The 13,766-nt window shown below is 41.5% G+C and overlaps 1 protein-coding gene and 1 long non-coding RNA gene across 3 annotated transcripts in view; one reads left to right on the forward strand and one right to left on the reverse strand.

Moving 5' to 3' along the window:
* IFT81 (intraflagellar transport 81) overlaps positions 1–13,766 on the reverse strand; it is a 120,607-nt gene that overhangs the window by 43,351 nt on the left and 63,490 nt on the right. Inside the window, exons 1-5 of one of the 2 annotated variants that reach the window (XM_084868034.1) lie at positions 6,694–6,807; positions 3,944–4,109; positions 3,154–3,257; positions 2,346–2,526; positions 928–1,017 (exon numbers count right to left, since the gene is read on the reverse strand). In XM_084868034.1, coding sequence (XP_084724160.1) covers positions 928–1,017; positions 2,346–2,526; positions 3,154–3,257; positions 3,944–4,087 — 519 coding nt within the window. In that variant the 5' untranslated portion in view covers positions 4,088–4,109; positions 6,694–6,807. Of the gene's footprint in view, positions 1–927; positions 1,018–2,345; positions 2,527–3,153; positions 3,258–3,943; positions 4,110–6,693; positions 6,808–13,766 lie in introns of those variants that run through there. The other variant, XM_084868033.1, reaches the window with a different exon arrangement.
* LOC311613771 lies at positions 6,217–12,731 on the forward strand. The gene is made up of 3 exons (XR_014793514.1): positions 6,217–6,270; positions 8,449–9,461; positions 12,141–12,731. It is a non-coding gene; the product is annotated as an uncharacterized lncRNA (long non-coding RNA).

Consider the following 13,766-nt stretch of genomic DNA (forward strand, 5'->3'; position numbering starts at 1 on the left):
TCATTAAAATCATATTATACAAAGATAACAATGGGAATATATTAATCATATAATGATTTAGAAAGCAAAATACAACTAGCTGATTTGGCTGTGTGGATAGAGCGTTGGCCTGTGAACTGAAGGGTCCTGGGTTTGATTCTGCTCAAGGGCATGTACTGGAGGTAACTAATCGATGTGTCTCTCTCATCACTGATGTTTCTCTCTCTCTCTCTCTCCCTCTCCCTCTCTCTCTGAAATCAATAAAAATATAGTTTAAAAATAAAATTATAAAAAGTAAGATACAGCTCTAGCTGGTTTGGCTCAATGAATAGACCTGTGGTCTGAAGGGTTTTGGTTTCGGGTTTGGTTCCAGTCAGGGGATATGCCAGGTTTCGGGCTCGATCCCTAGTAGGGAGTGTGCAGGAGGCAGCCGATCAATGATTCTCTCTCATCATTGATGTTTTTCTCTCTCTTTTCCCTCTCCCTTTCTCTCTGAAATCAATAAAAAATAAAAATAAATATATTTTTTTTAAAAAGCAAGATATAAACAATTATGGATTGTGTGGTCACAAACACACACACACACACACACACACAGCCTGAAAGGATACACAAATAATTGGAAATTTTTTATTTTTTGTTATTTTCCCTATTTTCTATATCAGATATATAAGTAGATATAGATATATATATATGTATATTAGATAGAGACTCAAAATGTAACCTTTTAAAATTCATTAGCATGGAATATAAAGTACATAGAACACACTATGAATTTACCCTGGCCTCATTAATTTCTTCAGCAAAGAACTGCAAGGCCTTACAAAAGAAAATATGCCTTTTGCTATCATCAGTTTTTATATAGTTTTAAGACTCATACTGAATTAACTTTAAAAAAATACTAAATCTAATATTATTCAAATAAAAAACAGATCTTCTTTTCTTTACCCTTCTTATTTCTGCTGTGGAAAATCCAGATGTCTTAAGCTGCTCACATTCTTTATGCAAAGTTTTAAAGGCTTCCATCAACTCTTCATACTAAAAGAACAAGTTAAAAAATGATAAACTAATAGATCCAGTAGGCTTCTCTTAATCAGGTTATCTATAAACTTATAGTGATTACTTAAATCAGTGACTTTCAACCTTTTTCATCTTAAGGCACACATAAACAATGTCTAAAATTCTGCAACACACCAAAAAACTTTTTTTTTTTTGCTGAGCTGACAAAAAAAAATAGGTATAATTTTGATTCCTTCACACTGGGTGGTTATTATTATGTTGGTTATTGTCATTTTTTTATTTGACAGTCTAAGGGATAAGAGCTCAGTGCCCTTGACTAAATAGTCAGACACTGCATGTTATAAAAATTCTTGTGGCACACTGGTTGAAAATTGCTGACTTAAATGATTATGAACACAGCGTTTGAAAAACATTTATATCGGGCATAAAAAAGCAGGTCTGTAAAATCTGGTCAGTAAATCCTTCTCCTGCTTCCTCTCTGGTTACTTTCCTACCTCACACTCTGTATTCTCGCTATGCTGGTTTTCTTTCAGCCTCTGGAACATCCCAAGCTCTCACTTCCAGTTCACAAACCCTGTTCCCTTTGAGAATATTGTATGAGTCCCCTCATCCCTGACCTGGATAAATCCTATTCCCCCTTCAGGTCTCAGCACCGATACCATTTCCCACACAGAAGGCTTCTACAGCCCTATCTCAGAATGCCATGACATGGAAGTAAATACATATGAAATTACAGTTGTCTAGTTATTCATCTGTCTCCCTCCCTTAATACCTTAAGGCTAAAACCCAGTATTACCTCAAAGCTCTGGTGAGGAAAATGCACTGAAATTTCAAATTCCTGGCCCTCTGTCTACTTTCAGCCTGACTAAAAAGTCCTCTGAGGTTGCAAGTTAGCTTCTCTGCCTATACACAGTCTTTTCTGGGGCTCAGCCATCCCAATTTTCCTGGGAGAGTGTCAATTTATACTTCGGTCCTGGTGTAATTATTTGTCCCTTTCCCTCTGATTTGGATGACAAATTGTATTGTCACCTAACTGATCAGCAAACTGCCCTACAGTCCCAAACCCAGGATCCAACCTACCCATAATTCTTAAGTAATAAATTATGCTAAAATCATTAATTTCAGGGTATGGTTTTTTCTAGCCACATGCACCTATCACTGAACTGGTATTTGTGTGCAAACGTCAATATTTTAATACGTGATTGCAGTTGGATGCTAGTTAATAACTGTTTTCCCTTTTCGTGCCACAGAGACAGCAAATAAACTAGAGAGAGATTAACATGTATTTGAACATGTCCTTGAAATCCATTACAGACAGTTTTAAAATACTAATATGTATCAAATACCTGTTTATTGGTATCAGCCACAGTTTCATCCTGAAGAAACTCATTTGGTACCTCCAGTTTTATTAAGAAACGAGCTAAATATGCTCTTTTCTTCAGCTCATTAGTCCTCTGAAGAAGCCAGTGGAGCACAGGGTAAATTACAGGTTTACTTCCAATCACCAGACCCTGACGAAAGGTACTCCTATAAAAAACAAATAAACAAAAAGACAAACAAACAAAAACACACAAAAAAAATGTGGGCTTATAAGTTAACCATGAAAAGAGAACATTTACTCAAAATCTGATTTACAGTGTCCTGATTGCTTTCCATGACAATTTAAAAAGGATAAAAGCAAGGCTATTCTAAAGTCAGTGTGCACGTTAACAATACAAATAAAAGTAGGCCTTTAATATATCCCTAGAATATGTGGGAAGGTTGAGTTGGAACTATTAGCTAGTACAGTCAGCCTTAATACTTCACGTCATTCACTGGGCAGGCTTAAGTTACAGTTTCATCTAGGATGGCAGCTGATAAAATGGAATAGTGCATTTGCCTGACTTTTTTTATTAGGAGAAAGAACTGACCCACTTACAACTTCTGCATGACAAAATAACATTAAAAGTTCAAGATTATTTTGAAACTCAGTGATGTTCCGAGGTCACAGACTTAGGGAGACCAGGTAGTGCCTAGGAATGCTGACTATAGCCTATGAAGGGTTGGCTTTTAAGGAAAGCAACACATAATATTATTAAATAATTTTTTAAAAATAAATAAAACTTCTCCAAATTAAAAAGAAAAAAAGAAGGCAACATGCAATCAGATTCTTACATGTCTGTGGCATTTCCTGGAGGTTTGTATTTAAGGATACCAAGGAGGCTTAACATCCGTTTGGCTGTTTGCTCTGGCATCTCCTCTCTGATATCAACAACTTGCTAACAATTAAAGAAATTGAAAAAATGTTATTGTTGTAAATCTAACAAAGAACATTTAAACTCACTTACAATCTGCTAGAACATAACAGGCACAATGTTCTCTTAATAGCATGGATAAAGTATGGAGGTCCCCAGATTCCAAGTGAGGGTGTAGACAAGTCAGATCAGGATTCTATCAAGAATGTCAAGTGTAAAAACTCTCCAGTGCAAAGACATGAGCTAACCTGCAATACAATAAAACCTTTTGTAAAAGCATTTTTATTCCTGGACTAAATCCATTTATGTTTGTAAATGGGGAACTATTTTCTTTTTTTTTTTTTTTTTTTTTTTTTTTTTTTTGAAATTTCTTTTGAGAGCCAAATTTTTTATTTTTTATTTTTTATTTTATTTTTTTTTTTTTTCAAATCAATCTTTATTGTTCATATTATTACAAAGGTTCCTCATTTCTTCCCCCCTCCACCAGGTTCCCACCCCACCCTCCGCCCCCAGTAGATAATTTAATTTTCGAGCTAAGAGAGAAAACTTTAAGATCATTTCCTATTACTTTACAAACAGAAGGCTGTAAAATAAAACCTCAGGAAAATCAAGTCCAGAGAGGTTAAATAATTTGCTCAAGACAGATACTGAGAGGCAGAAACTGGCTTTCCTGCCACCTTTCTCATCACACAGAAAGAGAAAACTCTTACCTTTGGGTCAATCTCAGCCAGAACATCATTGAGAACTTGTAATAGTTGCATTGGCTCCAGGGAATCAAATGTGATTAAATTATAGCTCTTCCTAAAAGGCTCCTTATTGAGATTGTCCACAATGAATTTGATTTGGTCACTCATAATCACGGTCTTATACTTTAAACTAAAGAGTAAAAATAGAGAAAAAAAAATCTTCAATACAAAGTTCTGGAAGAAAACCAGTATTAAGATCATAGGAAGCAGGCATAGTAAGTATAATTCTACATGGAAAAGTTATTTTATTGAAATAAATCGGAGTGGGATGACTTTATTACGAATGCTTCAATATATACTGTTAATTTGTAATGCCAAGTATTTTTATATATACATCTTGTGTGATAGCATTAACATGAACAAATGAATAAATCCCACCTACATTAACATCTCTTCCGTTCTGCTCCACAACTTCTACCCAGGGATAAAGACTTGTTATGGACTGCAGACATATTTCTAATTTTTAAAACTTAGCCCAGCTGGCATGGCTCAGTCATTGAGCATAGACCTATGAACCAGAAGGTCTCGGTTCGATTCCTGGTCAGGGTATATGCCTGGGTTGTGGGCTTAATCCCGTATAGGGCATGCAGGAAGCAGCCAATTGATGATTCTCTCTCATCATTGATCATCGATGTTTCTCTCTCTCTCCCTTCCTCTCTGAAATCAATAAAAATATATTAAAAAATTAGTAGCCCAGGTTTAAAAATTAGGAGATATTTTTGCATTAACATCCAGATTTCCAGTCTCTCTTGAAAATCAGATCAGGCAATCCTCGGCCCCCATTTTTTTCATGACCACACCCAACTCATACTGCATAGAGGCTGCAAGCTTTAGCCTGGCTATGCTTTCTTGGATTTGTTTCGGTTTCCTCCACCAAGCGACCTTCACCCACTGGATGTTATGCTGGGCCCTATAGGCTTTGACTCTGCCACCCTTGAGTATTTCAGGACTTCATTTCCTTTGCCTTCAATAAGGTACCAGCCTCATGTTCTCCAGTCTCTGCCTCTCATTTCAAATCACCTGTAGGCTTCTCGTTGCCCACAAGATAAAGTCCTAACTTCTTGGATTTTGAGACACTTTATAATCTAGCTCAAATGGGCCTTCCCCAATTGTGTTGCCAAATTGTTACTTTTCACCCTTCAACCTTCAGCAGATGGAAATGGTCGCTGCTCCCTCCCTGACCCACTCTGCCTTCAGTGAATGCTGTTTTCTCCACCTAGAAGGACTGTTCTCCCTTCTCCCCTCTCCAGAGGTGCAAATCCTAATGGTTTCCTAACCCTACTCTTCACGGTAACTTCTTTCCAGAAGTCATTCTTTTTTAAAAAAAAATATATTTTATTGATTTTGTGCAGAGAGGAAGGGAGAGAGATAGAGAGTTAGAAACATTGATGAGAGAGAGTCATCAATCAGCTGCATCTTGCACACCCCCTACTAGGGATATGCCCGCAACCAAGGTACATGCCCTTGACCAGAATCGAACCCGGGACCCTTCAGTCCCCAAGTCGACGCTCTATCCATTGAGCCAAACCGGTTTCGGCCCGGAAGTCATTCTTATGCTACACACCAGGTCCTGTGTGGGAATAACAGGCCTGCCTTCCACACTGACCACTTGTAGTTACTCATGACATTTCCTCTTCTCTGCTAAACTGTAAATTCCATGAGGACTTATCTGTTATCCCATCTTTGAATACCCTCTACATCTACTAATAAAACAGTGACTACTTCCACTAGACTGAATGAGTTTGTTCAAAGACCCAAGGCCAAAAAAAACCACACACACACACACACACACACACAAAAACAACAACACACCACCCCATAAGTATAAGTAGGCTGGCAGTGAGATAGATCATAACTTTTAAAAAACTGAATATCTGATTAAGTGCTGAAACAACATTACTAAGGTTTCTTGTGCCTCCTACATGCAGACATCATTTGTTTAATATGGGAAGAAGTAATCGAAATTTACCAGGCAGGCAACTGTTTTAACTAGCAATTTTTAGAAATGAATTTAAAAAATGAACTAAATTTTTTTTTTCAAAGTGTGTATTCCTTTTTGGGGGGACACCTATATATATTTATTTTTCAATGACAGAAATTACATATATTATTTATAGAATACACCATATATAAATATTTGTTTGTTTATTTATTTATTTATTTTATTTTATTTTCCCCCTTTCAGAAATACAAAGCCCTGTAAGACGTTACCAGGAGAAGAAACAAACTGTTTGGTGGCCGCCTGCACAGCAGCTGAGGGTCAGCGCTAAGGACTAAGCCGCGCTGCGCAGGTAGGCTGCCTGTGCCCAGGGGCTCGGCGCTCTAAAATTAGCAAAAGCAATTACTCTCCGTCTTCCAGGGGAAGGGTGCCGCACTAATTCAGGAGCACCTCCCCTCAAAAGAACATAAAAACCCCAGGGGGTGGGTGGGGGCAAGAATGAAAACCAGGGCGAGCGCTTAATCTGGCCCAGAGCGGGGCAGGAACCACGCGCTCTGGACAGCAGCTCGCAGGAGCCCCCGGAATAGTGTCCCCCCGACCCCGGGGCTCGGGAAAGGGGGCCGGACCCCACGTCACACCGGCCACCTCGGGGAACGGCCTCGGACCCCGGGCACCGCTGCGACCCCTCCGCCTGCCGCTCTGGGAAGGGGTGGGAGGCACTTTTCTCCTATCTCCGGGTTCGGGGAAGTTTTCGACCGCGGGTGGGCGAGGTTACCTCAAATTCTCTTCAGGAAACCACTGTCCCCCACCCCCAGGTGGTTCCCGGGCTGTAGCGGGTTCCTAGAGACAAGCTCCTTGGCAACGGTTGCTAGACAGTGGGGCGCGTCACTTCCGGTGGGGGGTGCCGCGTTTCCGGGGGACCCAGGCGCGGGCGCCGCGGCCCCGGCGCGGGAGGGGGGATGGGGGACAGGGAAGGGCGGAGGGGTGGGTGCCGGGCCCACCTGCGAAATGGGGTTCCGATCCGGAGCCGCTGTGGGAGCCTAGAGAATTTGGGGTTGTTACCCCCGCGGTAAACTCTCCCCAACGTTCTGCAGTTTGCCATTTCCGAATTACTCTGTTCATTCACCAGACATCGGAGGTGGCTTTTTTTTTTTTTTTTTTTTTTTTTTTTTTTTTTTAATATATTTTATTGATTTTTTACAGAGAGGAAGGGAGAGGGATAGAGAGTTAGAAACATCGATGAGAGAGAGTCATCGATCAGCTGCCTCTTGCACCCCCCCTACTGGGGATGTGCCCGCAACCAAGGTACATGCCCTTGACCGGAATCGAACCCGGGACCTTTCAGTCCGCAGACCGACGCTCTACCACTGAGCCACACCGGTTTCGGCGGAGGTGGCTTCTTTGTTTGAGGCAGGGCCAGGGCGATTTGAGTTGAGGAAGCCTTTGGCCTGGGCCTCGAATTCAGGTTTTTGACATAAGCATCTCCAAATTAGGTTAGCTGTAGGAACAACTGCACAGTCACTGGCCGAATTGAAAGAAGGCACATTCATCATAGAGATTTCAGCTTCTTTGTCACATTATTTGGGTCACATTCCCTGTACTGGGAATTAAATTTTTTCTTAATCCAGTACCTTTTTTAATATGCTGAGAGCCTGAAAAAAAATCATAATAAAGTACATAGCCTAAGGCTCCTTTTGGCTTCTAAGCCTGTTTTTAGGCACCTGCATAAACGAATGTTCTCTTCCATTCTTCATGGAGCTCACATCCTTTGAGGTAGGCTGAAGGAAGATCTTCGTGGCCAGATCACAGACGAGGCATGGAAGTCTAGTGGAAGAGACCCCATTGCTCTAACAGGCTTGGGGGAGACCTTAGTTGGTGAATAGTATTTTGAACGTGCTCCCCCCCCCCCCACGCCCTTAGACAGAATCACTGAACTTCATGAAGTCAATGAAGAAAACAAGAGAAGAAAACAAATTTCTCACACCCTAAAAACTTAGCTGTTGGCTTAAAAACAACTTAAAAGAAACCTACTACAGATTTAGTATCAGATTTACAAAAAAACAAGTTCCAAAGTAGGCATCTCCTATATGCCCCCACCGTGCTGGCTGCTGGGGTGAAGGGTTAGGTATTACCTAGTCCCTTTTCTCATGGAGCTAACATTCTAGTGTAGAAAAAGAGACAACTGAGTCAGCAATTGATAGATCCTCCCTTCCTCCAATTGATGGACAGACATAAACTCCACCTGCAGCCAGACATTCCTGAGCACTGACCCACCAATCAGCACCTGCCAAATACCCTAAGGCCCCATTCCTAAGTCCCTAGGTCCCTAATCATAGGCCTTACATGAAACCACCAATCAGCGTGTGCTGAGTGCCTTAAGCCCCTTCCCCTCTCTTTCCTCTCCTTAAAGGTGCTTGTATCCCAGCCCTCACTCTCTTCGGAGCTCTCTCTCTCTGGAAGCAACCGGCAGTAGTACTCTTCTCTTCAATAAAGCCTGTGTCCTGGCATCCTGGTCTGTTTTATCTTTCAGCAATACCCATACAACTATGATGAATGCTGTGACAAAAGGACTCAATGAGGGGGAAGCCCAGATAAAGGGTCCCAAGTTTATTTGGGGCTGAAAGGACTATACTCTCAGGAGAGGTTCCATTGAACAAAGTGAGTTTAAGGATCAGTAAAAAATGAGCCAAACTGGAACAGAGAGAGTTTATCGAGCAGAAGGAACACAATACTCCAAGATGGTTCCATTACTGGCAGCCTTCTGACTATTGAAGGACCAAGTGAAAGCACTTGGAGAGAAACTAAGAGTGATCCCGGCTCATGGGTACACCAGGAGGAGGCAACACTAAAACTTCAAAAGTTAAACAACTTACATAATTCTGGGAGAAACAATGAAAGATTCACACAATGGGACTATCTAATTAATTACTCCTGTGGCGTGCATTAGGAGCTTCTCCTGGCTGCCTGGATTTGAATTCTGGATCTGTATTGGGGTTGTGGCCTCAATCTCTGTGTGGCCTCAACGCTCTGGGCTTTCCTCGTCTATCAACTGTGGCTATGATAATATCTTCCTCAAAGGTGAAGATTGAGTTTGATACAGGTAAAGTGATCAGAACAATGCCTGACATTGGAAAAGCTCAAAACATTTTACCCTTTCCCCCCTTCTTTTAAAAAAATGAGATGGTTAGATTTGTTCCTTTTATAGAGTAAGCTGTATAAAGGTAAGAGTGGCTTCTTCAGTAGTTTTAAATTCCTCCTCTGCCTGTCACTGCTATTATTTTTTTAAATGTATTTTATTTATTTTTTACAGAGGGGAAGAGAGAGGGACAGAGAAAGACATCAATCAGCTGCCTCTTACACCCCCTCCCCCCCACTGGGGATATGCCCACAACCAAGGTACATGCCCTTGACCAGAATCGAACCTGGGACCCTTCAGTATGCAGGCAGACGCTCTATCCACTGAGCCAAACCAGTTTCAGCTGTTGCTGCTATTATTGAAACACTACTTCCTAGTTATGAGAATGCAGTCCTCTGCAAATTCAGGTAAGCAATGGAATCCACTCTTTGTACTCAAACTCAAACCAATCTTATGCTTAATGCCTTTGCTCTGGAACACAAGAAAAAATTTGAAGCCACTCGGCCTGAGATACTGAGAAGAGCATATTCCAAATTGAACCGAGAGAGAGAGAGAGAGAGAGAGAGAGAGAGAGAGAGAGAGAGAGAGAGAGAGAGAGAGAGGCCTGCACATATTAGGCCCCTGCCCATATACAGGGCCCAGGCATGGGCCCCAGGAAGACCTGCTAGAACCCCTGATACATTCAAGGTAAAAAGATTCAGTGAGGGGTCCAAGAAGAACTTCTTAGGAAGTTTTATGATAACAGCGAAGGCATTGCTGATTATATCCCAAGTCAAGCCACCCACGTGAAGACTTTCCCCCCGTTAGATGCTATGTGGAATCTTCCTTGTAAAATCTCAAAGATGCCTCTTGGCTGAACTATATTTGACATTTCTAATAGATGAAGGGAAGTCCCAGTCATATGGGACAGCCTTTCAGAAAGATTACTACTCCTACCCTGACTCTCTCTTTTAATAGATGTATTCAGATATAATTCACATATATACAGTTCACCCATTTTAAAGTATACAATTCACTTGCTTTTAGCATATTCATCAAGTTGTGCAGCCAACACCACTATCTAATCCCAGAACATTTTTATTACCCCCCAAAACACACCCTGTTCCTGTTAGCCATCATCTCCCAAGTTTTCAATAAAAACAAAAAAAGCTTGGTTTCTAGCTGCTGACAACCACTAATCTGCTTTTCTTCTCTATGGATTTGCCTTTTCTGGACATTTCCTATAAATGGAATCACAAAATATGTGACCCTTTGTGTTTGGCTTCTTTCACTTAGTCTAATATTTTCAAGGTTCATCCATGTTGTAGCATGAATCAATTCTTCATTTCTTTTTGTGGCAGAATAATATTTCATTGTATGGCTTTTTGTTCATCCACTTATCTGTTTATGTAAATTTGCTTTGCTTCCACTTTTGGCTCTCATAAACAATGCTGCTATGAGCATGTACCAGTACATACCTCCACTCTCTTATGGATAAAACACTTCATTGGCTAATCAGGTGAGCAGGGTATGACATCATGGATATTTTTTTTTTTTTGCAGTTTATTTTTATTTTATTTTTTAAAATATATTTTTATTGATTTTTTACAGAGAGGAAGGGAGAGAGATAGAGAGCTAGAAACGTCGATGAGAGAGAAACACCGACCAGCTGCCTCTTGCACACCCCCTACCAGGGATGTGCCCGCAACCAACGTACATGCCCTTGACTGGAATCGAACCTGGGACCTTTCAGTCTGCAGACCGACGCTCTACCACTGAGCCAAACCGGTTTTGGCTATCATGGATAAATTTGTCTTTTCCTTTCAATTCTTTTTAATTTTGTTCTCTTGGGTGTTCATGGTTGTAGACTAAAGGACCCAAGGTTTTGTTTTTTTTTTAAATACATATATTTTCATTGACCTCAGAGAGGAAGGGAGTGGGGAGAGAGAGATAGAAACATCAATAATGAGAGAGAATAATCGATAGGCTGCCTCTTGCATGCCCCCAATAGGGATCAAGCCCACAACCCAGGCATGTGCCCTCAACTGGAATCGAACCTGGGACCCTTCAATCACAGGCTGATGCTCTATCCACTGAGCCAAACCAGCCAGGGCATCTTTAGCAGTTTTTTATTGTAGCAACAGACTGTTGTTGAATCCTACTCATCCCTTGCTTCCAAAGACTGAAGTTCCCAATCTGATTTGCACCCAAAGCCCTCTGATAAGAATATGATGTTATGAGGACATGTCCTTTAAATGTTCACTGGCCTCCACTGGAGGTGGGTGAAGTGGGAGGAGATGAGAGAAGCTGGAAGCTGCCCTTTCCTACTCCCTTATTAACTCCTGTAGATACTGCAAGAAACATCCACATCTGAGAACCTCTGCTCTGGTTATTCAGAGGGAGGGGGAAAAAAATCACTTTGGTAAAGTATATTTGTCAAGACTCAGTTTAGTACAAGATAAAAATAAGGAGAGGGGTCATTGTTTCATGCAATTGTGAAGACCAACGATATTACTAACTTCAAGTATGGCTTAATCTAGGAGTTCAGTGATTTCTCTTGACCTTCTTTCTCCCTCCATCTCTCTGCCTCTCTGAATGGGCTGCTAGTAGCAGGAGGCTTACAACCTTCCAGCCTAGCATCCTCAATAAAAGTACAGCCTTCAATAGTTTCAGCAAATTCCTGGGACTGACTTTCATTAGTCTGAAATGTATCAGACCATTCTTTAATCAACTGCTATGACATCGATGGACATAAGAATAGACTAGGCAAGTCTACGGCCATATCATCCTGAATGCCACCGATCTCGTCTGATCTGGGAAGCTAAGCAGGGTCGGGCCTGGTTAGTACTTGGATGGGAGAATAGACTAGGTGAGGGTGGCTCCCAAAAAGGAAAGGCTGCATTCTGTTACCAGAAGTAGAGCTGCTACTCAAACAAGAACCACAGATGTCCTATACAGGTGGTCAGGGAAGGTGGTTAAATCTTAAAAGCGGGGTAAGCAAAACCAGAAGAAGAAGAAATGAACCTATACTTATTGTGAGGAGTATCTGCATCAATGTGGACTTTCTCCCTGATTTTTGATCAACAAATTCTCTTTCTTCAATGTAGGCCTCCATCGTGGGCCAAAAGAGATCTTGGGGAAACAATAGACCTTCCAGGCCCCACGAACTCCAAGGATGCCGTGAACAGAACGTCTCCAGCCCCTTCTCATTTCAGAATCATTTCAGAATGTCCAAAAAAGAGCTTTCCTGTGCAGAGTCCAAGGAAGCCAAGCCAGTTTTCTGTTTTTGGTATTAAATTTAGACCTTTCATCCTGACCATGAGATATTTCTGGATTCCGCACGAGTATTCAGCAAATGCCAGTTTTCAAGATGCTATCCCATCTGGGGCTACTCTGCACACTGCACACTTTATCTCATTCTTTTAAAGCCCAGAAAAATGACCCAGACGCAGGAACAAATTCGGAAGTGGGTTATTCTGTTATCCATTAATTGTCATTTAATGCCTCAGCCATCTAGGTTACTTGGAGATGAAAGGAACTAAATTTAAACAGAAGCCTCAATTCGGTTTTGCAGATAGCCTACATTATCTCTGGCAATTTAATCTCGTGGGGATGCAGTGCTTTCCTAAAAGGTAAAAAGGACAAATAATATGTGAAACGTTCAACTGAATGGATGGCATTAAATGTGTGCCTGTTGCTACATTTTTGTCAAATGTTTTTTTTAATGGGTTTTGTGAGAGTCATAGGCATGTATAGAAGTCAAATACTATGCAATTCATATTACTTCTTTGATTACAAACTGAAAAATAGATGCACTGACATTCTTATTGGGGTGAAATAGTAATACCTTCACTTGCTGATGCTTCCTGGGTGTCATTCCCCTCCTAAAACAACCTGCATTCCAGTGTGGCCAAAGCCTTTTTTATCCCAGGCCTGACATGCGAGCATTAATGTCATTTATGCCTGAAAAGACCAGGCAGCCTAGGATGATGGGTGGGTGACCAAGCAGTCACCAGGATGAGCCATTGATCACAGATTTCCAGTGACTCTGAAGCTTTGTCATATCCAGGGACTCAGCCACCCCCAGGATGTACCTGAAGGCAAAATGTCCAATAATGACAGGATGGGAGCTCAGAGTTGGATTTCCGTTACTTATAAAATCATGTACTTCCTCTTGCCAATCTGAGTTGTCAATTGAAATGGATAACCTCTGCATCAGTACACGTCCCGGCAGGATAAAGATAGCACAGTCTGGGCAACGGAGGAGAGATTAATAAAAGACTGTTTGTAAAGGTGTAGGGCAAGGTTTAGGGAAAATAACAAGGGACCAATAACAAAGGCAGCCGTTGCTGCCCTAAGCCTGAAGCAGCCAGAGAAGAGAGCAGGCACCAGAAGCTCGTAAACAGAGTGGCTGTCTGAGAAGGCTGCCTAATAGGAGCCTTTAAATGTAGACAGTCTTGACCTCACATTCCTCTCACCCTCTGATCGCCTGGCTGGCTCCCCATTAGCTAAACCCAACAGGGCGCCAAAGGGGCAGGCAATCCCTGGAGGTCATCCATGCAGATTGGTCTCCCAGAGAAGAAAATGGCAGAATGGGGGTCTGGAAGAGCAATCTGAAGGAATGACTAATTGAATCATATACTGAATTATACAATCAAAATGATGGGCAGTGAGGCCTTGGGAAGACAACGGAACCACCCCCGTGTCTCCAAGCTGCCCTGGCTCTGTAGCTG

Source organism: Pipistrellus hanaki (genome assembly GCF_964339955.1).
Source record: "Pipistrellus hanaki genome assembly, chromosome: 19".
In the NCBI taxonomy this organism is placed as follows: domain Eukaryota; kingdom Metazoa; phylum Chordata; class Mammalia; order Chiroptera; family Vespertilionidae; genus Pipistrellus; species Pipistrellus hanaki.